This window comes from Podarcis cretensis (genome assembly GCF_951804945.1).
Source record: "Podarcis cretensis genome assembly, chromosome: 9".
Taxonomy (NCBI): domain Eukaryota; kingdom Metazoa; phylum Chordata; class Lepidosauria; order Squamata; family Lacertidae; genus Podarcis; species Podarcis cretensis.
The window spans coordinates 18,249,090-18,274,643 of NC_137178.1; the positions used below are offsets into that span (position 1 = coordinate 18,249,090).

At 44.6% G+C, this 25,554-nt stretch overlaps 1 protein-coding gene across 7 annotated transcripts in view; it reads left to right on the forward strand.

Annotated features, from left to right (window-relative positions):
- The first annotated feature begins 285 nt into the window (after nucleotides 1-285).
- The window catches only part of GRID2 (glutamate ionotropic receptor delta type subunit 2), an 847,936-nt gene continuing 822,667 nt past the window's right edge, over nucleotides 286-25,554 (forward strand). For all 7 annotated transcript variants that reach the window (XR_013842448.1, XR_013842449.1, XM_079990761.1 and 4 more), the window contains exon 1: nucleotides 286-1,969. Coding sequence is in view for 5 of the 7 variants with exons in the window: in XM_079990761.1 (XP_079846887.1) it covers nucleotides 1,882-1,969 (88 nt within the window). In the remaining 2 variants the exon portion in view is untranslated. The remainder of the gene's footprint in view (nucleotides 1,970-25,554) is intronic.

Genomic DNA, 25,554 nt, shown 5'->3' on the forward strand with positions numbered 1-25,554 from the left:
TTCCATGTCACACAAACAGCAGCCAGGGGTTATTCAGGCTACCATTTTATGATGGAAAAACCACTGCTTTCCTTCTTCCCAGAATCACACGACCCCCTTCCTCCCTGGAGTAATTTCCCAGCCTTGAGATTCAATTGTGAACAAAACCCCATCAAAAACGTCGATAATTAAGTGCATATTAATAGCACTCTGGAGCCTTATTTTTATTCTCCTCCCTTCGGAATCAGCTGTCCTGGATACTTCCCCCTCCTTCCCACCCCGCTCCGGCTCCGCATCTTGAAGCCCTGCCCCTGATTCACTTTCCAAAGACTCCCAACTTGAGCTCTGCGGTGGAAGTTGCAAGGTTAAACGTGTCGAGAGGCGGAAGCCAACGCGCTCTAAACTAGGGCCAAAGAAATGCCCAGGTTCCTTCATCCCAACCAAAAGAACCCCCCACTTCGGTGCCTTCTCGCCTTCGGACTGAAGTGATTCCCCCCCCCCCCACCTGAAATATGCTTTTCACACCCATTGAAGATCCCTCTCACCGGCCCCCTACCACAGACCAGCTTAGCAGGCGGCGCTGAAGCTATTCTAACGTTGCTTCTCCCTCGTACACCAGATAGGGGGAGAAAGTGGTTGTTAGGAAGCCTGCCTCTCGGTTCTTCCCCTCTATTCCTCCTCTCTGGCTGATAGCACTCTCCTCTCTCTCTCCTAGGTGATCCATTTCTAAGCAACGTGCTAGCTAGCGGCGGAGCTGCCAACAGCTAGGGGACTCTCTCTCTCTCTGCATCCCACCAACCAAGCAAGCTCCAAACCGCCTCCTCGGCTGCTGCTGCTGCTTCTACTGCAGAAGACCATCTTCACAAGTCCCGGGGCTGTCGCTGTTTGGCTTCCTGGCTGCATCCAGCTCTCCGTGGAACTGCTATCTCGGGTGACCACGTTGGAGAGCCGTTTTCGCAGCGGTCGCTCTCTCCACTCCCCGCACCAACCAGCTGCAGGGGGGAAGCAAAAAAAGCGATCAGTTGCTTCTCCCCCTCCCCACCCCCTTTCTTTTGGTGGAGCAGGAAGAAGATCGAGATCTAGTTCTGCATTCCCAGCTGCATTGCCTTGAAGTTCACTTTGGGTGGTTTTGGGTTTTTTTTTTAAAAAAACCATCGTCATCATTATTTTTTTGGAGGGAAGCTTGGAGACGAAGAGCGCTCTCCCTCGCCACACACACACTTTGCAAGGATCTAGTCCCTCGCCTGGGAGATTGGAAAGAAAAGCTGCAGTTATTATATATATTTTAAAATTGTTTTATTCCACCCCCCACCCCTTCTCTCTCGAACACCGGCTGGCTGGCTGGCTGGCTGGCTGTGGGGGGCACTGGAAGGGTCCGTCGGTTTGTCGGTTGCAAGTTGCCCCACTGGAGAGGCGGTGGGGACCTGGCCTTGCGGATCGCTCCGAAGGAAAACAACCCTATATATTTAAAAGATATACCATTGAAACATAGCAATAAAAAGGCTGAGGATGGTGTGATCGATACAGGGACACGCCGAATCGCTTCCCGATTGACATCTCTGGTGGCGGCGGTGATGTGCTGGATGGATTTGCTGCAGCAACTCCCCACAACTCTGGCGATGCCCGGCCGCCCCCCGAAGTGACGCGGGGCTCGTTGCGAGAGGCTCCCCAACCAGCCTGGGATCGGCTCCCTCTTGCAGCTTTTTCCTTTCCCCCTGTAATTTTTTTTTCCCTTTGGAGGATCCAACCGGGATTTAGAGGCTCTTCAAACTCTCGTCTCTCTTTTCTTGGGCTCCCTTCGTCCTTGTCGCTGGTGTGATCGCTAACCTCTTGCCCCCCTCCTTACTACTACCCCCCGTTTCTGAACCAACCACTCCTCCCCGCTTGCCCGAAGCGCAGGAGATGGAAGTTTTCCCCCTCGCTTTGCTCGTGTCCGTGTGCTGGACCGGAACCTGGGAAGCGGCGCTGGCAGATTCGATCATCCACATCGGTAAGGCGCGCCGGAGCTGCGACTGCAGCGGGCTTACTTCGCAGCCTTTCCCCGCTTTCCTCGCCAGCCTCCTCCCGCCTCCAGCTGCCCCGGGCAGTATTTCTCTCTCCCCCGCTTCCTCTTACTGAACGAAATAATAACCGCCCCCATAATCGGCTACGTTTCGTTTGCTGCATGGGTTTTCTAGATTCGAGCGCGAATATCTGTGTTGGGGAGTTTGCGGGGGGGGGGGGGAGAGAGAGCTTATTTTCTAGTCTCCTCTACAAATGAAGGTAAACAACCAGAGTTTGCTTTTTGCATAGTGTGTGTGTGTGCAGCTAGCTCGTCCTCTAGAGCAGAAATCCCTCGCCCCAGGCTTCCCGCCGCTGCTAGCGGGGAAAGCCTAAAACGCCCCCCCCCCCCCATGTATTATAAAGCTTGCAAACCTGCACCGCACACACACGCACACTGGCCCCGCGTTGCAACACAACGTACGTCCGCCCCCTCCCCCCCCCCCGTACGGAGGAACAGGTGGTTTGGCAACGTGCGCTCTTCCATTTGGCCAAACAGATCTTCGCGAAAGGGGAGGGGACTGAGCGCCGTGGGGCTCAACCTCCCTCCAAACGGGGGGAGGCAGTAATAGCGTCCAGTCTCTCTCTCTTTCTCTGCCCCCCCCCCCCAGCCAGGAAGCCCGCGACGCGGGAGGATCGTGGGCTCTGTAAAGGTTTATACGTTGACAGGGCCTCCCGCGCGCGCACCACGGCCACCCTCTCCAGTGCTGGATGGATGGTGGTGTCCCCAATTCCCTTTTTTTGGGGGGGGGGAGGAAAAAGGCAGCGGGAGAGCCAGCCCCGCTTCGCGTGCCTTCTCTCCAGCAAAGAGCGTTGATTGGATGCAGCACGGGAAGGGTTAAAGGAGCCGCGGCTTTCCCCTTTACCCGCGCTCCCCCGAAGCTGCTTTTGGGCCCCACCTATTGGCAGCCGCGTTGACGGCCACACGGGGACTCGAGCGCGCGAGGAGGATGAGGGGCATCGCGGTGCTTCTGATTCACAGAGCTCTTTCTGCAGGGAGAGCGAGCCCGAAGCTGGCATTTGCCAACCACTGGAGGGGGTGGGGAGAGAGAGAGGGAGGCACAGGAAATAACTCCATCCCTCGCTTGTTCAGAATCCTTGCAAAAAAAGGGAAAGAGAAAAATCATCTGGCCAGGGCTTTCCCCCATCAGCATCAAACCGAGAGCATCCTCCAACTCTCTATCCCCATTCCCCTGCTTAAAATTTAAAAAATGCATCCGTGGGGGATGTTTTGCTTAGCAAAAAATAAAAATAAAAATGTGTTGGGGAGGAGGAAGGAGTCTCTGTGTGCGCGCGCGTTTGCTGGACTGCTTTGTAAGCAGCGCACGCAGGCAGAGAGAGCATGGAACGAGCAGGCTGCTTTGGCTCGCAAGAAGATAAGCGATCCAAACGTACTGGGGGTGGGGGAAGCCTCAGAGTCCCCCTGCTGGCTGGATGCGGAGCAGGGGGACAGAGATGAGGCGCGCTGCTTTCAGGTACCAGCAGAGTCGAAAGTCTTGTCTCTCTTCGCTCACACTCCTCCTTCCCTCCCCCGCGCTCCAAAATGTGCACATCCTGTGCTAGAAAGGTACAAATAGAGATCGTTCCCTGCTGTTCTGGGGCTAATGCCAAGCAGTCCCCCCCACCCCCAATAAATAAATAAAAACCACACAACTTGGTGTCTACCGGGGCTTCATCGTTTGAGAGATGCTCGTTTGTAAACATGTCTGCCAGCCCTTGATTGTAATGCGATGTTTGAGGGAAGAGGATCAAGGCTGAGAAATCCCTGCTTTTGAATGTGTGTGTGTGTGTGTGTGTGTGTGTGTGTGTGTGTGAGAGAGAGAGAGAGAGAGAGAGAGAGAGACCTCGCGCTATAGGATTTGGGCAGATTCTGGAGTGTAAGTTAGCTTAGAGTTTCTAAGGCAAGAGACCTCTGTAGGAGTCCTTGCTTGAGTCTCTGAATATCATAGGAGGGATTGAAGGTTAGCAGCGTCAGACATCCTTTAGAAAAGAGGCAGAGTATGGTTTGTTCACAGCGTTTAAAAAGGGGGGGAAAGTAAATAATTTACTTGAAATGGTGGCTTGGGGAACAAGAGTTTGGGCTTTGTTACAACCAGGTGAAGTTGCAGCCTTCTCTGTCTATGGTGAAAGGTTTTGGAGCCGTTCTTGTATTCCTGAACAATTATTATCACCAGTGAATAGTTGGGTTGTGAGGTGTGCTGGGGGGAGAGACTCCCAGAGCAAAGACCCCTTTCTTTCTTCTTTGAGCAAACAGTTCCATGCACTGCTGCACTGTGGTTTTGCATCAAACAGCCCCTTCTCCCCGCCTCTCTTCACATTAATTGCTATTTATGTTTGCTGGATGCCCACTTTAATTATTTATCGCTGGCAAATACAGCACTGTGTAATTTATTTTTATTTCCCCCCCTTCTCTCTCTGGCTTTCTTGTAAGTGCCATTGGTGGTTACAAGCAGCAACAAAAGTACATTTGCTTAGAAAGGGGAGGGGGGGAATCCAAAGTGGCTTCTCAGACAATTAATTTCACTTGGAAAGACAATTAGTACATTTGACAAGGGGATTAGCTTTTTTTATGGATGGCTTTATGTTGCCATGAAGCTGGCAAATTGATAATTGTCATCCAGAGCTCTCAATCTTTCTCTCCACCCCCTCCCTTCAATTTCCTGCAGGGTATGGAAAATAAGTAGCAAGGAAACAAACAACAATTTCGTGTTAAATTGGGTCAGCAGCTAAATGCAGCAATTCTTCCAAAAGTATAGAATTCATCGCTAGTTTCCAGGTCTAAAAATCTTGTGAGCTATGACTCTGGTGTATCCCCCCCCCCCTTGCACAAACTCCTATCTTACAGAAGAAGCAAGAAAGAAGAACTCTTTTTGTTCATTTTAAATTTCGGGAGAGGGTTTACAGAGAGGGTGAAAATCAATGTTAGAATCACAGTGTTTCCAAATGAGGATTTGCAAAGACAATGAGGGAAATGAAAGTTAAACATTCCCTTGGGGGGAAATATTGAAGCAGCAGGTATAACAGATGTTCTGAATTCAACGAGGAAAAGACTGATGATTCTTCAATGTAATCACACTTCTAAAGTGTGCAAAAAAAATAATAATTCAGTGTACCATACAGAGAAAAGTGTGTGTGTGTGTGTGTGTGTGTGTGTGTGAGAGAGAGAGAGAGAGAGAGAGAGAGAGATAGGATGAAAGTAACTGGGAATTCTCCAATATAAATGTAACTTGCATGTATTTCTCATTCATTTACCCAACTATGTATTTGTATTTATACAGTTATCATGTAGGTTACCTGTTTAGAATAGGTATCTATGATAACAAACTCATTTCTTTGCCAGCCACCAGAATGGAAGCTAAGAGTTAGCTTTGGTAGTAACAGAATATAGATGCTATCTCCCCACCACTCACAAACCATAGTCCTCTAATTAATATAATTATTCTGGTTATATTGAAGGGAATCCATGTTGCAGGCTATGTGTTTCTGAGCATTGAGAGGGTTTGTATAGTTGTATGTGTTTCTGCTGACTTGAACATTACAGAGGGGAGCAGGCAGTTCAGGAGGACTACATCAAGCATGCTTATGAAAATGCTAAAAACAATCACCTCCACTGGAGGTTTTTGGTTTTGTGTGTGTTTTGTGTGTGTTTTGTTTGAAGCATGCACACTGAGGAAGAAGGGGTTCACTCTCTCATTTCTGACATTCTGAAACTATGCAATTCTGCATTATGCTGCTTCCTTGAGCCTATGCATTGATTGAATAATTTCATCAGACTCACATTACTTGATTGCTTAGAAGTTTCCTAATGATCTGTATGCTGTAGGAAGAACTCAAAAGCCGTGAGCGGAATGGCAATGATATTGTGTTTTATGAGGCTATTCAAAAAGTCGCTCTGATTTATGCAGCTCAAAAGCTCTGAAGTCTTTGAGATTAGCCACGCTGCCTGCTATTTTCTTCGTACATTGCTTGTCCTATACTCTTCACTCCCTAAACACAACAGGAGTTGAGAACACTGCTTTAATTAAGCAGGGATTAGCTGGCATTTCCACCCAAGTGCACAATTTATGTATGGCTCATAGCGGGTCTCATGTTCTAGTATATTTAGTGATATGTGAGTGTCCGTTGATTTTGACCTCTAAGTCCTCCAATGAGAAGAGTGTGTGTGTTTCCATATGGGTGAAAAAAGATGAATGCATTTTCCAGGATAAACATTTTTTTCTTCAGATCAGCAAGTGCTGCAATGGCATGACCTCCACTCAACTGAAAGGGAGATTGTGTGTGAATCTTCTACAATCCCCATTCCAACAAATGGGGGATACACAGTGGTGGTACATCATGGGTTGCGTTATCTGCCTCTAAACTTCTCATTAGCTTTGTTTGTCTGTAAGATTTACAGCACTCGTCCTGTGCACCTTTACTCCGAGCAAGGTCCCATTGAGATCAATGAGATTTGCTCACAATTGTGTAAAGGATTGCAGCGTTATTACTAAAATACCAGCACATTACTGTACTAGCATAGCATTACAATGCTGTGCATTACTACTAAAATGCCAGGAAAACTAGGATGGCCTTCTCAAATAGAAACCGTGCCAGATGAATATCATTTCTTTCTTTGAGTTACAAGCTTGGTGGACAAAGTCCCCAATGATATTCTGATGGAGAAGCTGGTAAAACATGGACTGGATGAGGTCACTGTTATGTGGATTTATTATTTGTTTGTTTGTTTGTAACCAGATTTGTAGCTGGTTGACTGACTCACAGCCAAACTAGGACAACTTACTTTCCAAGCCTTACAATTCTGATCTTTGGCTACATTACTATTTACATGCAGTACACATTTCTTGATCCCAAGATGTCCTGGCTAATAGGTAACATGTCTCTTTGGGTCCCAGACAAAGCAATTTGTGGTCGACTCTAATCATCCTCTGTTCTATTTATGTAATTTGGATTTGCTAGCCCACTTGGTTTGAGGGATCAAGTACATTACTATCCGTTTCCTTGCACATACCCTGTACCTTTAAGTCTTGCTACAAGAGGCTTTCCCTGCAAAGGGAGACAGTCAATGCACAATTTACAGCATAAAGACCCATTTAAGTGAATGACTGATACCTTTGCTGGAAGCCAGTAATTTGCAGGGCTGAACCTGCCATGTAGCAAGTTGGTGTGACCAGCTTCAGGGAGCATCATGTGGTGTGGGATAGATGAAGGCAGGAATTTATGTCTGGATGGTGCTGTAAGACTTCTTAAAGTGTTGTCCTTAGAATGGGAGGTGGGCATTTGGACTTTGCTTCAAGCAGCAAGAATGTATTGTGCGCTGCAGGTAACTGGACTCACATTACTCTTCTTGAAGGTGCTCAGAGTTTAGTGTATCAATAAATCCTCACCAGTTACCTCTATTTTAAATACGTAACGTTGCCCATTGAGGGTCCTGGCCTCAGAGTCGGAAGCTGGAACCTAGCCTAGTGAGCTACCATGGACAGCGTACACCAAGTCATCTGAGTGCTTGTTCAGTACTGAAAGTAATAAAGGCATTCAACATTGAGAGCCGGTGTGATACAGTGGTTAGAGTGTCAGTCTCGGACCTGGGAGACCATGGTTCGAATCACCATTCAGCCATGAAGATCACTGAGTGACCTTGGGCTAATCACTCACTCTTAGCCTAACCTACCTCACAAGGTTGCTGTGAGAATGAAACAGGGATGAGAACTATACATGCACTTAAAAACTCCTTGGAGGAACGGTGGGACATAAATTAAATAAGCAAACATTGGCCCTTTGGATTGTCTGGCAGTCTTTGGATTGGCAAGGCCTGGCACAAATACTAGAAAACTGCCCATTTATTAGTTGCGTTTACACCTCACATTTCTTCCAAGGTAGCACGTGTGGTTTGCCTCCCTCCATTTTGCCCTCAGGACTATCAGGTGATAGAGGCTAAGCTGAGAGATTGTGACTGGCTAGGTGGAAATTTGACATTACGTTCTCTCCAGTTCTGAAACAACACTAGCTTCCAAAGCACTTTGTCTTCTTGATCTCCAGCTTCCAACTTGTGAGGCTGGTAATCCTTCAAGTTACACCATGGCCCTCATGTGGCCCCCTGACATTTCCTTGGTTTCAGTAATGGCTTGTAGACAATCCTTCGGTTGCTATTCTCCCTTATCTTCCCCATATTCCTAAGGGATGCTGGAAAAAGCAACATGCTGAAGAGAGATTTGTCATATTAATAGTTATTTGAGAGCTAATGGTTGTTGAAGGGAGAACCTGTTGCATTTTATTTGGAGCAGAAACAATAGGTTTCAGTCCATTCTCAGTTAAATTTCTTTCCATGATATTATGCACTACATGACTACAGAACATATGTATAATTTGTTTAAAAAATAGAATAAGCAGACCCGGTTCTCTATAGTGCCATTCTTTGTTCATCATTCCACATCATTGCTCTTTTTGTGTTGCTGATAAGTTGTCTTACAGTAGCAAGCCAATCCAATGTCAGCATTAGCTGAAAGATAATCTATTAATTTAATTACAGCCATAACAGAGTGTGCAATTACTCTTCTAGAACAGCTAGAATGGAGTGATTCAGATGTATATTTACAGTATTAACCCAAATTTCTTAAATGACCTTCTAGTGCCAGCTTGGAAAGTGGTGTGTGAAAAGACAGGAGATGGGGATGTAAATTAACCAACTTTTTCTTACTCCTTTCATTGCTAAGTGACTACACTTCTCTGGATGGTTATGAAGTAACCTTGCAGCAAAATTTTTCAGCAGGGGGCCAGTCCACTATCCCTCAGACCTTGTGGGGGGCCAGACTATATTTTTTTTGGGGGGGGGAATGAATGAATTCCTGTGCCCCACAAATAACCCAGAGATGCATTTTAAATAAAAGGACACATTCTACTCATGTAAAAACACGCTGATTCCCAGACTGTCCGCGGGCCAGATTTAGAAGGCGATTGTGCTGGATCTGGTCCCTGGGCCTTAGTTTGCCTATCCATGGTTTAGGGTCTGGGAGTCCCCACTGCAATTTCAAGTGATAATATGCATGTGTGAATGGACAGATCTAACACCATGGATAGATCTTCCATAACATAGCATCTGAAATACAATGCTTCTCAATGGAGACAATTTGCACATGTAGCTGCCATCGAGAAAATAAGTAGCCTGCACATATGTGTGAACAAAGTCTGGAACTATCTGAATTCTCAGGAACTGGCATGATTATGGCACTGCTCTTAATAAAAAGCAAAGAGATGAAGGCTTATAGGAGCTAGTGAATCTGGCCACGTGGTTGGCAATGATTGCACTTCTATTTAAATGTCACAGAAGGACCAAAATAGCATCTGAGCCTTGTAGACAAATATAGCTGCAGGCTGTGCCTTTTAGATGATGGATATCAGGAGAGAAACCCCATCATTGTAGTAATGTTCTGCAGTTTTGTCAGGATGAAAATTAGAGAAGTTGAATCCATCTTGTTTATCTTGTCTGAAGTAATAACTAGCTGAAGATGGGCCAATTCATATAAACCAAAACAAACGAACAAAATCTTCACATAACATGCCCTGGGTGTCCTTGGGGGATGTTTTTTGCATAGGGAATGTCATGTGTGACCTGGGCAATTAATCAGTGCAGCCATAGCTTTCTGGTGGTGATTTCTGCAATTGTGACAGCATATTTTCCAGCTGTGACTATCACAAGAAGGTCTTCTGAGTAGGTGCTATCAGAACTGTGGATTGCCCAGGTTACAAATATAACATTCTTCATAAGAATATGTTCCTTTGGATAGTTGGGGTAAATGTGTACGTATCTTAAATGGTCTTGTGTATCAGTATGTGAGATATCAGTGAGGGCATATCATTGCTTTTCATTGCTGTTCCAGTTGAGCAGATGTTTTCTCCTTTTTCCCATCCTTCTCCATGCGTGAGGGGAGGGCTGTTCCTCTAACTTTTTGGAGGAAGTAATTTGTCAAAGATCCTGGAATTGGTGCAACTGCATACCGGGGTCTGTGTAGCTGAAGAGATTCTATCTAAGCTCTTGATTTGCAATGCCAGGGTATTTTGTGCTCTGTCCTGCCAAGAAGTGGCTTTCAGACCTTCTACCATTGAATCATTTCCATATCAGCTTGTTTGTTAGGAGCCCCAACACATTTGCCAGGGTGTTGCCAAGGATTCTGCATCATGCTGCATCTAGAACCTCACTGTTGTCTCATCTGAGCTAACAGGATGGCTTAGAACACAACCTGCATTCTCACATGCAGTGGCTGCAAACAACAGGGAAGATCAGTAACTAGGGGTCTGCCATGTTTCAGGGATGTTTGCCACTATTACTGATCAAGAGTGCTTGATGTGTTTCAGAGAACTGCCAAGCTTGCTCTAGGCCAGCGTTCTCCAACTTGGTTCCCCCCAAATGTTGTTGGACTCACAAAGACCCAGCCAGCACGACACATTGGTCAGGAATGATGGGAGCTGTAGTCCAAAAAGATCTGGAGGGAACCAGATTGGGAAAGGCTGCTTTGGACCATAACTGGAAGAGGAGGAAGCAGTCTTGGGGAGCAAAGACCCTAATGGGTGTGGTGTACTCATACCCTCCACTTCCATCGCAGCAACTGTGCAAAACATAGAGTTCTCTTGTGTTTCCCATGTAAACATGTTGGGTATTAGTGTACAGGATTGAAGTGGCTCTCAGGTGTCCTTGCACCTTGCATATATTTATGCTGTGGTGCCCCAAACCTCATTGTGAAATGGAAGCTGAAGATCCACAAGATATGGTAAACTTTCAAACAGCCAGTGATTAAAAGGACTTGACTAGACTGGAAAGCTTGAATATAGACTGGTTCTTGTTATTCTTAACACATGACTACTCCAGGTATGTGTGAACAGGAAAGCTTATGCTGTATAGCTTTACATTTACTTTGCTATAGGTTAGATTTTGCTGGATTAGCTATGCGGCAAAAGCACTCCATATCCCGAAAGGCCAACATTTGCGGTTTCAACAAAGATAACATAGCAAATTATTATATTTATATGTGATGCTCAAATTATATTTCAGGGCTGTACTAGGGTGGTAAACACAGTGGTTTCAGCAGTTGTTGTCTGATTGGAATGAGATCTGAGAGAGCAAGGTTAAATTTAAAGTAGGTTTCCTGAGCACACAATAAGCTGAGAATTAGAGATGGAGGGAGGAGGAAGATGAAAGGCAAAAAGTTTCTTGAAAGTTGTGCTAGGTTTATCTGACAAGCCATGCTTAAAAAAGAAATTGAAAAGAAAGATGAGGGAGGAAATGAAAGGAGAGGGAGAGAGAAAAAAGATATCAAAAGCAAAAAGCCCCCAGTAGGCAATAAGCTGAAGCTTGTGCTGGAGTATTGTATGGTATTTCTGCTACAGTGGAAAAGATTTAAATCAGAAATCTTACACATAGTATTTAGCAGAAAAATGCTGTGTGCGTTTTACCAAGTTAGGCAACACATATAAGATAAATGATAATTATTCCTAATTATTATATATACCTTGCTTGTGAATAAATCAATCATTATGTGATTAATAAAGTCTGGATTTGAAATGGACTGATAATTCTTAATTTTTATCAGGCAGACTTAACAAAACTTAAAGGATCCAACATTTCTTTTTGCTCCCTGCTCATATTTTACTTCATTGGCTATTCCTAGGGCTGCCCAGCTTCCCTCAGCCTGGTCAGGAAATAGTCATAGGCTGTGTAGCAAAACTCTCCCAGAACTCCACTGCTAATCACCCCCCCCCCCTTTACATCTACCAATCACCCAAGTTGTACATGATGTTGGGATATGAAAATAAAGAACCCCTCTTCAGGCATTGGCAAACGTGTAGGTTGGGAATGTGAGAAGAGTCAAGGATGTCCACATGAATCCCACCCCATAATGTTCCCATAATGTGAAGTCACTCTCATACCACAGGCAAAAAATTAGGTGGAACAATGAGTGCAGCTCACTGTCCAATTTATTATATTCCAGCCATGCAAAAGTGTCAGGTGTTTCTGCATGGCCACTAGCTATGATGGCTATGCTCTGCCTTGATGGTTGGCATCAGCAGTAGGTCTGGTTTAGCCCTCACAAGTGGGAAGAGTGCTTTTGCACTTAGTTCCTACTTTGGTATTCCCAAACCAAACAGTAGCTGGCCATTGTGAGAGCAGAATGCTGGACTTGATGGGCCATTGGCCTCATCAAGCAGGCTCTTTTTATGTTTTTACATTCTCTGCCAATCTCTGCCAAGCAGCTACATGAGGTTCCAGGGGTTCCAGGTGCTTATACTGGATTGAGTTTCCTTTGGGAAGATTGAGGCACAGCAGAGGCTAGTGTCTTTAAGAAAATATGGTTTATGAGCACATATTTACACCTGGAAGTCTGAAGTAGATGAGGTGCAGAACATTATACCCCAAGAGTGTCTCTCGTTGCCCCTCTCACGGCTTCAGCAGGGTTGGGTCCAAAGTAGCAGTCAGGCATGGCTCCTTGTCTTTTAGTGCAGCTTCCTCCAGCCAGCACCAAGCTGGTTTTGCTTTGTTCTCCTTCTCTTTCCCAGCACACCTTTAGCCCCCAAACCCCAAGCCTCCTGTGAACGTTTCCTGGCACCTTTCACACACCCCTCACCTTGGCACCCTCTGTTTTGCACAGACCTGAGCACCTTCCTTGATGTATAGATAGATGCCTGGGCATTGTTTCATAACGACATATATTTAACCAACCTGGCCAGGCTAGTTTGTGTAGTCTAAACCCAGGAATTTCCTTTAGCACAGTTCAGGAGAACTGCTGTGGCCTGTATCCTTTCCCTTCAATATCCCAAATATTAGCTAGATTCTGACATTTATTGATTTCTTGGGTTTAGTGAGGTCTCTACCCCGCCCCCCTGCAAACTTTTAACAATAGCAAGTGTTTTAGACAATATTGAGGCAACCAGTGTTGCTGTGGGAAGTAACCATGCCAACTAGGTGATTCAAGTGATAGGCGGTTGCAAACATTGTTGCTGACAATGGCAACCTGGTATATTGCCTAGCTAAGATATGAATAGGGATGCCACAAAGATCATTGATTCCTCCACTCCCTGTATGAAGCCTGAAAACTTGCTGGTGTGGATGAGTGCATGGATAGCAAACATTTTCATTGCATTTGTAAAAAATAAAAGCAAGAGGCTTAACAATACAAGCTGTTGTGAAATAGAGCAACTGAATATGCCATGCATAACAGTGATTCCGTTCTGCATTAGAGTGCTTAGTAATATTGTGATTTCAAATGGGGAATGATGTGCAATTAGGTCAATTGCATATGTGAGGCATATAAGCGGTTCATAAATGATTCCAATCACCCTGATTTTTAATTATGTGAGCAGTTGAGTCTCTGCTCAAACATAGCACAGAACTAAGTGTCAGTTCAGATGCTGACAATTTTTAGAAGAGATGCTGCCAGTTTTTGAACTGTACCAGTTGCAGCTGCTCATGTGTTGGCTTTGTCATTGCAGATGGCCCACACTAATGGATCGGACCTCCATAATCCACTGCCCAGGCTTGGGCCCCAGGGAGGTCACTTTGGTGCTGCTAGCACAGTGGTTTGAGGTGTATTCGGTTGCTCTCAAGACAGATGGATGCCAAAAGTCTAGCAACCTGCCCAATGCTCAGGGTGGGGCAAGGAAGGCAACCCCACTCCCTATTAAACATGCTGTTCCATTTTCATGTGTGTGCATAATTTCCATTATGCAAGTGTATCTGCCACTGATTATGTGTATCTGCCACTGTGCTTGGAGAACAGTGCTGGAGGACAATGCACCAATGAATTGATTTGGAAAAGGATGTTCTCTGTGGTTGCACCTATATGATGGAACAGTCTCCTCTTAGAGACTCAATGGGCACCTTCTGCAATGTGTTTCTGCTAGTAGTCAGAGACATTATTGTTTGCCAAGGAATTTCTGGACTCTCCACCAATCACTTTTTGTTTTTTATCCTTGGTCTACTGAATCATGCATAATATGCAGTTTTGGGAACTTTCATTATTTTGCATTGCTGTACACTGCTTTGACATATTTAGTAAAAAGTGGTATAAAGGTAAAGGTAAAAGGGACCCCTGACCGTTAGGTCCAGTTGTGGACAACTCTGGGGTTGCAGCGCTCATCTCGCTTTACTGGCCGTGGGAGCTGGCGTACAGCTTCTGGCTCATGTGGCCAGCATGACTAAGCCGCTTCTGGCAAACCAGAGCAGTACACAGAAACACTGTTTACCTTCCCGCCGGAGCGGTACCTATTTATCTACTTGCACTTTGACGTGCTTTCGAACTGCTGGTTGGCAGGAGCAGGGACCGAGCAACGGGAGCTCACCCCGTCACAGGGATTTGAACCGCCAACCTTCTAATCGGCAAGCCCTAGGCTCTGTGGTTTAGACCACAGCACCCCCCGCCCCCAAAAAGTGGTATAGAACTCTTCAAATAATTATTCTCATCATCATCCAAGCATGTGTGCTGATAGTTGCAGACTTTATCTAATGTTCACTTCTTTGTCCATGTTTTTGGAGACAACATGATTGCAGAAACTAGGTAACTCATGTGTGCCTGCATATGCCTAGGTCTCACATGGCGTTAAATGCACAGTAGGTCAGCCCTTCGACTCTATCCTCAAAGGAGACAAAAATGGCACAGCAAATCCTTTAATGGGGAGCATGGTGGGGTCAAAAGCATTTCCAGAAGGATCGGATCAGAGCTATGTATCAGAATGGGAGGTCAGACTTTTGAAAGCAATGCACATCCACCTTTTTGGGAGGGGGGGTGTTATTGCCTTTAAAAATCACATCTGCATGAAATCTGCTAGGAAGAGGTGTGAATGTATTTCATAATGAAAAGAATGAAGCAGGAAGACAATGCCATCATTTTTGCAATATTATAGAAAGCAAAGCTGCGAAGGAGCTGGAAACAAAAGAGGAAAAGTCACTCTGGTCATTAAATTAGCAGTTGCTGCTCTCCCCCCCCCCCCCCAAAATTTTTTTTTTGCATGTTGTTAAGCCTGCCAACTGTTCCTAAGGCTGCAATTAATTGGCTCTTTGTATTGAGGAGAGTGCAACTGTTTTTAGAAAATACTAGGTTCATAGTCTCCTATCAATGCCACAAAGCAGAAAGGCAGCTTCGTGCTTTGTGAACGGTGCTGAGAATGCCGGGATTGTTCACGGTGGTAGCTTTGTATTCCAAGTGCGTTATGGAAATTGACAGTTTGTAAACTTGCGAGCTGTTAAAATAGCTCCTGCAACCTCTCCACTTTTCCTAATTTGGTTTTCAGAAAGTGCTCCCTTTCCCTTCCTCTCATCACCTCCGGCATCTGCAATGAAGGAGAAAATATATGCTGTTTAGAGCTAATCCCTTTATGGTTTTTTCAGACAGCCCCACATATTACTGATGTTGCAAAGACTACTTTAGCCAAAGAGAGGCAGACCCACCATGATCTTTTGCTCTTGTTGTTTGATGTCATGCGCTACAGGGAAAAAACGCCCGATAAGTGCATTCTGAAGGGGTGTTCTCTTATCAGTATGCTACTTATGCTTCCCGAGACCTTGGTTCAGCTGTTCTGGAACACAGGGAAGCACCATCTTTGATGGTTAATTGCTTGCAGATCTTAACGCGGCTGTTCTCAGCTTGCTCCCTCTGGTAAACACAGGCCTGCTGGATCACCATAGGCTACAATTTCTCCCGGTAGTGGATTGTTTAGTAATTGCATGAAGATAGGGAAAGAAAGAACAACCTGAAGTCATAGAAGTGCCAAGGAAACTGATGATGTGAAGGAAATGAAAGCTGTTGGCAAAACTAATAGAGAGGGTAACAGATACAGAACTGAGGGGTCTACTTCCTAACCCCGCTGCTGTCTTTTATAGGCAGCTTTCCATCATGTCAAATTTGTCTCTTGAATAGATCTTTTAACCACAAGGTGGCTGTTATCCATTCAAATGCTTCCCTTTGGCCTAAGGGAACTGGCTTACTGGAGGACCCAAGTGACGACTGTGGCTTCCTCCCCACTTCCTGGCTGTCTTCAGCCATCTTTCTCATGGATCCTGTTCTCATATCCGAGGGCTCTGGCAAGGTAGGAGTGCCTCTTGAATCCCCACAATATTTATATACAATCATACCTCGGGTTGCGAACGCTGCGGGTTACGCATTTTCAGGTTACAGACGTGCCGAACCTGGAAGTTCAGGAACAGGTTACTTCCGGGTTTTGGTGTCCGCTCATGTGCAGAAGCGCTAAATCATGCTTTGCACATGCACAGAAGCACTGAATCGCATCGCGCGTGTGCGCAGATGCGACGCTGTGGGTTATGAATGCTGCGGGTTTTAAATGTGCCTCCTGCACGGATCACGTTCGCAACCTGAGGTTCCACAGTACATGTGTTAAGACTTCCAAGATGGATCCCAAATGGAGGAGGGGGTCTGTTGCACAAATATTTTCCTCACTTTTGAAAAGTGATCATCTTTTGTCATGAGAACGTACGTGTCATCCTTTTTTGGGGTGTGAAAAATATGGATACAGTGTGGGCACATTCTGTGGATTTTTGTACGGTTTCTAATGTAATATTTTTTCTTCTTGGTGTTTTTAAAACGTTGTAAGTCATTTACAGAGTCTTTACGTGGCAATAAGCGAAGGTATTAAATCGATTAAACAATGATGATGAGGATGGTGATCTGTGTTGGTTTAACTCCTTAGTTTCACTCAGACCCCATTTACACCATACACTAGATGTGCTAGAATACCAATCAATCAATCAGTCAGTCAGTCGTTTTATTTGTATGCTTCTTTTCCAAAGTTAAAGCCATGCCCAAGGTGGCTTGCAACATATAAAAAAGAATACATAACTACAAAAATAACAAAAGCAGTCATAAACCATAAACAGCATCAAAAAGTACTCGACCAAATTGAACAATTTCCACATAAATCATGAAGATGCAAAAAAATTAATGGCAACAACTGTCTCCCAACAAAACCCCCTAAACAACGCCTCAGCCCAAGATTCTGCTCAGCAGCCTCAGCTTTCAATACTTTCAACAGTCACAGCCTTCCCCAAAGAATTATGGGTACTGAGAATTGTTAGGAGACCCCTATTCTCCTCACAGAGCTACAGTTCTTAGAGTTCTTAGAGTTCTGTGTGAAAAGGGGTTGACTGTTAAACCACACTCAGAACTGTAGCTTTGTTAAGCTCTCAGCACACTTAACAAACTATAGCTCCCTGCATTCTTGGGGGATGCCGTGACTGTTTAAAGTCGTGTCATAGTGCTTTAAATATATGGTGTGAACGTGCCCTCAGTCTTATATTTGGACTGTAGTTTATGTGTATGTGTGTGTCAATAACATCCACAGAATTGCAGGCAAATATTGAGGTTACCGTAGTTGTTAGCTGCAAGCGTGTTAATTTCTTGGCAGATGTGCACGTTGGCACCAGTTTACCAGTAGTTGCTCCCCCCCCCCCGTGCCCACTGCTGTCTTCCAAAATGGAGCTATTAATGCGATTTTAATCAACTGAGCTAGCATGACAGATTTATAATTGATCAAGGGTCAGTAAGCAGGTTTTGAAGATGGAAGAGCAGCGATTGTGAAGGACACTGAAGGTTAACTCATCCCCCCCCCCCCCGCGCTAATTTTACACATACCTCATTGAAACATACATGGTAGTAAATTGGAAAAACAATGACTTGAAGGTTTTCAGTTCTTATTATTAGTTCTGTGTTGCGAACCACATTTTCTCTTAGATCCTGAGAAAATCCTTAGCTGTGTGGGTTTTAAAAGCTCACATCAGCTGTCCCTAATCCTCTTGGTGAATTTTTAAGAATTTTCTTTGAAATTGTGTTTGCTGGACTTCTTTATTTATTGGTTTACAATTATTGTAATATTTTGTGCTTGTGTGAGCTCCAGAAAGTTATTTATACATTAAAGAAGCCCACTATGATAAATAAAATAGCAGACATCTGTACTGAAGTGTTTAGGTTTTAAAAAATAATATTGAGGCCTGAACAGTTCCTTTTTAGTTTAAATAGCTCAGCTGCTATGAAATTAAGTATGGCTCGGGAGCTTCTGCACATCACATCAATAGGACTTTGATACCCAACTGTCCTTTGCTACCAGCAAGTAGAAAAATTGGTTGGTTTCATGGAGGAGAGGTCTATCAACTGCTGCTATCCACGATAGCTTAAATGAAACCTCCAGATAAAGAGACAGTGTATATATGAGTACCGAATGCTGAGGACAAGTGAAAGATGATGACCATCACCATCAGGGCAGTAGGAAGGGTCATAGCTTAGTGGCAGAGCATCTGCTTTGCATGCCTAAGGTTGCAGGATCAATCCCAAGCATCTTCCCATGGAACCTTGGAGAACTGTTTCCAACCACTGTTGACAATGGACCCCTGATGGACCCCTGGTCTGACTTAAGGCAGCTTTCTATGTTCCTAGCCTGTGCTCCCTTGAATTTCCTAAGCTGAGGATGGGATGATGGACTAGTTAGACCTGTGGCATAGTTAGAACCCTCATGTGCTTTTCCTTTGATGAAATCTCTCATTGGACTGCAATAATGACTCTTGTTTGTCTAGACTGAGGATGGATAAAAATGTGTGCCTTCCTGTCTGTCTATGCTTCTCTGTGGCTGGAATGTAGTTCATTGTTCTGTGCATTTTGGCACCACTGGCATGTGGCTGTTCATGAGGGGATGTGGCCCCAGGCTAAAGAAAGGATCCCTATTCTTGATGTATGTCTATTGACTGGGAATATTTCTTGCCTTCATCCTGAAATAGTGGATATTGTCTTACTCCCCCTTCACAATTGAGATATGAAAAAAGTAACTCTCTTCAGATTTCTGGGAAACTGTGAGATGTGAGCAGGGCACGTCTTGCTCTTTGAGTCTCTGTGTACATGCTTAATTGTTTTGCTTTATCGAACACTGCTACATTTTGACTGGCTTAGTCCTTCAGAACATATGGGCCCATTTTGTGCAGGAAATAGCTGTCATTGGACATGTCGCTATGGTGGAAACTGCAGAATTGTGTTCTCTGCCTTTGATCTCACTTAAGGGTAAAAAAAATAAAGCCTTTAAAAACCAATTCCAAATTAAAGCTCATGGCTGAGAAAGGATAAGTGGAGGCCTGTTTTTATGGTGACCTGACCCAGACAGTTTATGTGCTATGCCGTTTGCAGCATGCCACCATCTCTTTGAAGTATTTCATCTATTTAAATGTTGATGTTTTGCCGCTAGCGTAATTGGGTGAAGCGATGGTTTAGCAGAAGTGCTGACAAAAAGGTCTTCTGCAAAATGGAATTGCAGATATTGAAAGGGAGGACGGAAACCCTTGCAGAAATCAGTGTAATTGCTGAACATTTGACATTACTCCTTCTCACTTTCTGTCCCCTCTACAGATGCATTACTGTCAGGGACTCTGCCAGGATGGCGATGCCTGGCTGAAAGGGTTCAATGGCTAGCTATCCCGGTCTGTCTGTCTCTCCTCTCCTTCCTCAAGGGAAAAAAAGCCTTACTTTAGAGAAGAGGGTAGCAAGCCGGTGAGGGCCGCAGTGCACAAAGGAAAGACCAGATGGCTTGTAATTTCATCATCCCTGAGAAGGAACATCATCCCCCATCAGAGGAGAGGTCTCCTATGTACCCTGGGGTCCTCCATCTCCTGCTACCCTATCATCTCCAGTATCTGAGTACCATTCTTATGAGTACCTGCTTGGTCACCTGAGAAGTCTTACCCAATAGGGCTCTTCTTATGTTCCCTTCCCCAAGGTGTAACTATTTTCTGCTTGTGGGAGGTGAGGATATAAATGTGGAAAGGCTGGTGCTAGCAAAATGTATGACACTGCTTGAAGCGAGCTGTGTCCACCTCATTTCGATCACCGCCATTCATTCAAGCAGGGATAATAGGGTTTGCCCCGCCATACCATTTAAAGAGTCATGGCTTCCCCTCCCAAATCCTGGGAACTGTAGTTTGTTAAGGGTGGTGAGTGCTGTCAGGAGACCCCAGTTCCCCTCACAATTGCCAGAGTGGTTAAACAATCCCTTTCCAGAGGTAATTCTTCCCTTGTGCCCCCCTCCAGTTCCCAGCTTGCCCACAAAATTACTTCCGTGGGGTGGTATTTTATTCCACTGAAACTGAACATTCAATAGGTCTGTCTTCTGAGTAAACATAACCATGTCTACTCTGAAGTAAACCCTTTGAATCCAGTGGATCTTACTCCCAAGTAAGTGCAGTTAGTATTGCAGCCTAGATATTGTGTCCATTTCCGAAAATTATTTGGGAACTGTGCTGGGAAGAAAGCAGTCAGTGCAAGAAACGAGCACTTGAGGGAGTGTCGTAGGAAGAAGGGAAGTTGCATTAAGGTTTAAGAGTTAGGTTGTCTGGCTGGTTGGAAGTTGTTTGGAAGCCATTAAGTGGTGTGTGCCTTTCAGCATTTCAATTCATCATCCAGGAGGGACTCAGAAGGCTTTAGAAAAATGGTTCAAATGCATTTTGCCACAATAAAAGAGGCAACTTAGCCTCACTGTGCACATTCATACATTTTGGAACATTGCGCATGTGGCTTCATATTAACCTAATTCTCGCAGCAATTCAGCAGTAGCCGAGTAGAATCTCAACTTGTTAAGGGAGGAGGGAGGAAAAAGAAGAACCATTTCAGGAATTACTTGGTTCAACACGTTTTGCTTTATTAGGCTTTCTATCCTGCCATATCCAAGGCTTAGCTTGGGTTATAGCAACCCAAATCCAAGGCATTGCTTGGGTTATAACTTGCCTCTTCCTGTGGCCACCAGATTCTGTAAGAACATTAAAACCACCTTTCTGGATCTTACGAAAGGTTCCTTTACGAAAGGTGTTCTTCAGCCTTCGGTCCTCAGATGGAATATCGCCATGATATTACGTTGCTGCTGGAAGAATTGCAGAGGTTGGCAATTAGCTACTGGGCTGAGTTCAAGATGCTGGTATCGGCAGAAGAAGCCCTATACAGCTTGGGACCAACATACACAAAATGTTGTCTCATCCTCTGCATACCCAACCAATCACTGCATTCTGCAATAGAGAGCATCCTAGAGATACTATCCTATCTGTGGAATTGGGACTGTAGTGTGGCAGCACCTACACTTTGGAACTCCCCCCTGTTGCATATCAGACAGGTGCCTTCTCTATTCTTCATTGCAGGATAGATTAGAATCTCTATAGAGAGGGTTAAGTGGATGGCCTGGGGTGAGGAGTTGTGGAATCATAGAATCATAGAATCATAGAGTTGGAAAAGACCACAAGGGCCATCGAGTCCAACCCCCTGCCAAGCAGGAAACACCATCAGAGCACTCCTGACATATGGTTGTCAAGCCTCTGCTTAAAGACCTCCAAAGAAGGAGACTCCACCACACTCCTTGGCAGCAAATTCCACTGTCAAACAGCTCTTACTGTCAGGAAGTTCTTCCTAATGTTTAGGTGGAATCTTCTTTCTTGTAGTTTGGATCCATTGCTCTGTGTCCGCTTCTCTGGAGCAGCAGAAAACAACCTTTCTCCCTCCTCTATGTGACATCCTTTTATATATTTGAACATGGCTATCATATCACCCCTTAACCTCCTCTTCTCCAGGCTAAACATAACCAGCTCCCTTAGCCGTTCCTCGTAAGGCATCGTTTCCAGGCCTTTGACCATTTTGGTTGCCCTCCTCTGGACACGTTCCAGTTTGTCAGTGTCCTTCTTGAACTGTGGTGCCCAGAACTGGACACAGTACTCCAGGTGAGGTCTGACCAGAGCAGAATACAGTGGCACTATTACTTCCCTTGATCTAGATGCTATACTCCTATTGATACAGCCCAGAAATTGCATTGGCTTTTTTAGCTGCCGCGTCACACTGTTGGCTCATGTCAAGTTTGTGGTCAACCAAGACTCCTAGATCCTTTTCACATGTACTGCTCTCAAGCCAGGTGTCACCCATCTTGTATTTGTGCCTCTCATTATTATTTTTTGCCCAAGTGCAATACTTTACATTTCTCCCTGTTAAAATTCATCTTGTTTGTTTTGAATGCACAGCAACCACACAGCAAGAATGCACAGCAACCACACTAAATGCTATGTCAGTTTGTGTCTCTCAGCTACTTGAGCAGGCATGTACAATAGAGTTGATTATAGTGGTTAACTGTCTTCTTCACTCCTTCTTAATAGATTGTCCCAGAGTGAGCCATGTGTAGCTGGTAGACAGGGGACAGCATTGTCCTCTCCACTGTTCTGATTAAACATGTACCATGCAGTTTCAAAATTGCCTTTGGTATTTGTGCTCCTTAGTGCTCTAAGATGTTTTGTTTGTTTCTCCATAAGAGCTATGTTCCATTGTCTATCCCACCATGTCTCTAGAGTTAAGTTAGTAGCTGTTTTCCAGTATTGCATTAAATGTACCCGGTATTTCTGGCTGCAGACATGAAAAAGATTAGTAGGTCCCTAAACAGTTAATTTTTGTGGTCCATCTACAAGCCAGTTTAAGAAAGCTAGCCTCGAAATCAGGTTGCATTACCTTCCCTGTAACAGTAGAACCTTCTTCAAATGTCATTTTCCAATACCATTGCACAGGTTGGCATTCCACCACACATGGAAATGTGAACCTAACAGCTGGCATCCTCGAAACAAATTTTAAAAATTCCTTCCAGTAGCACCTTAGAGACCAACTAAGTTATTGGTATGAGCTTTCATGTGCATGCACACTTCTGGGCACCTGCATGGCCCCACAGTATGCCAACATCTTCATGGCAGATTTAGAATGTTTCCTAAACTCCTACCCACTCAAACCTCTCTTGTACCTGTGATACATTGACAATATTTTTATTATATGGACACATGGTCAACAGACCCTGGACACCTTCCACCAGACATTCAATGACTTTCACCCCAACATCAACCTAACAATGAACCAATCTATGCAAGAAATACATTTTTGGGACACTGGTGTATCTGAAGAAGTGTGCATGCACATGAAATCTCATACCAATAACTAACTTAGTTGGTCTCTGAGGTGCTTCTGGAAGGATATTTTTTATTTTGCTTTGACTACGGCAGACCAACACGGCTATCTACCTGTAACTAGTTGACATCCTCTCCAACATAAATGACTTGCACGAGAGCTTAATCTGTGGCATTTTGCGGGTGTGTGACGTCATCTCTGAATTGTTTTAAAACTATCTTCTCTCGTTTTAGCTGGCACTGACTTAAAAGGTCCCCAGGTTTGCCAGGCTGCTTAATCTTAAAGTCATTGGGTGCAGCTGGCAGGGAAATTCTCCTACGCATTTGCTAGGACAGCTGCCAGGCGGGTCATGCCATTTGGCTACTTGTGCTTTATACTGGGTGCTCCGCTGGAATTTTTCTCTGCAGCTCTTTAGATCTTAGAGAACATGAGGTGTAGTTGAGCATTATTCATGTTTTAGTATCTAAGTTATCTGCTCTTGGTTGAAGACGAGGAAGTTCTCGGGCTGGAAACTGGAGGTGATTTATGTGACTGGCTGGCTGGTATCCCCAGTAAGCAGGCGATGTAGAAGAGGGCCCAACACGACAGTGACGGATGTAACGAAGTTGCTGAAAAGAATGAACAGGTACAGGATTCTTTTTCCGTTGCTGTAACTAAAAAATGTATGACACCTTCATCCATTATTAAGCTAAAATTCATTTTCTCCAGTCAGAGGAGAGTTAATATACCTTAAATGATCAGTGTTTCTTTTTTAGTAACTTTAGTAAGTTGAAAAAATATGTGTCACCCACGGTGGCTACTAGCCAACATGGCTGTGCTTTGCCTCCATGCTTGCAATCCTTCTGAATTCTGGAAGCCACAGGAGAGGAGAGTTCTGTTGTGTTTCGGTCATCCTATCAGGTTTCCCACAGGCATCTGGTTGGCCACTGTGATAACAGGATGCTGGACTGAATGGGCCATGGACCTGATCCAGCAGGCTTTTCTTATGTTCTTTGTGGCAAAAAAGAGAGAAAAAAGCAGAACTATTGGAGCAACTGTATAGCTAGCATTTGGTCAGAAGTAGCATTTTATTTTATGCATTGCATTTTAACATGCTGGGCACCACCATATGAGAGGACAGTCAACATAATAATAAAATGATGACGTTGCTGCAGTGGTAAGAATTTAATCTGGCCCTCATCTGTGTCTTAGCCTGACACAAGGTCATAATATTCTTTGCTTCCACTGCTAATGTCCTTGGTTATTCCCCCCTCCCACCCAAAAGTTTTAAGACTATCCGAAAACCAATCTCCTTTCAAAGTTTTCTGACTAAGAAACTTGCTGCTCGTGCAGTTTCCATCCTGGTGAACTCTGGACTCTGAATGTCAATATTCAATTGAAGTGGAGGAAGCTGTGTCAGGTAGTGGAAGAAACACATTTGGATGTGAACACCCATTAACAAAATCCCTTGAGAATAAGAGGGAAAATGGGTAGAATACCATCTGGGCTCTCATTTCAACAACAGGATGTCTTCAGTTTCTCCTTCTAAAAGTAGATTTTGGCCTTGGCAATACTTTGGACTGAAATTAGGCTGGGTTTTTATGGTTTTGTTTTTGTTTGGTTTTTTGCAAACTTTGCAGCCCCACCAGAACAAGTGAGACACAGAACAGTGTAGGCTGGATAATATGGGGAATCAGATGATGTAAAATTTTGCATAGTGTGGAGAACATGTATAGGTGACCCCACCCTCCAATAGTAGAACCTAGGGTTATTTCATGAAGGTGAATGGTGGGAGATTCTGGACAGAGAAAAGGAAGTACATAGTATGGAATCTGCACATAGTATGGAATTTGCTACCACAAAATTTTGCCCACCAAATCAGATGTCTTTAGGCAAATCCATGGATGCACAGATTATCAATGGCCACTAGTCATGATGGCAATATTACCTCCTAGATCAGTCACCTATGAATAGATCAGTGACCTATGAGAGCCAGTGTGCTATAGTGGTTAAGAGTGGTGGACTCGTAATCTGGTGAACCGGGTTCGATTCCCCGCTCCTCCACATGCAGCTGCTAATCACACTTCTCTGAAGTCTCTCAGCCTCATTAACCTCACAGAGTGTTTGTTGTGGGGGAGGAAGGGAAAAGGAGATTGTTAGCCACTTTGAGACTCCTTCGGATAGTGATAAAGTGGGATATCAAATCCAAACTCTTCTTCTATGAATACCAGTCACTGGTGAGCAGCAGTGGGAGAGAGTTATTGGCTGGTCATTATGGGACTAGATAGATCTGGTGCAACAAGGACCTTCGAAGGTGTGTCTGTGCTGTGTCTGTGACTTACAGTACAGCGTGAACTGGAAGGCATGCAAATTTGTCCAGTTTCCTCACCCCAATCCTTGCTGCACTATGAGCTTCAGGCACAAAACTGCCTGCAAAGGAGTAGAAGCCTAATGTGCACACTTCACCCTTGTCCAAAGCCTAACCAGTCCCTGATGAAAGAGGGTCTAGTATTGCAAACTCCCAAACAGAATGCAAAGTTAGCATTGGGATTTGGTGACTGGAAGGTGTCTGAAAATATACTACTCTTAGCGGATTACATATTTGAAT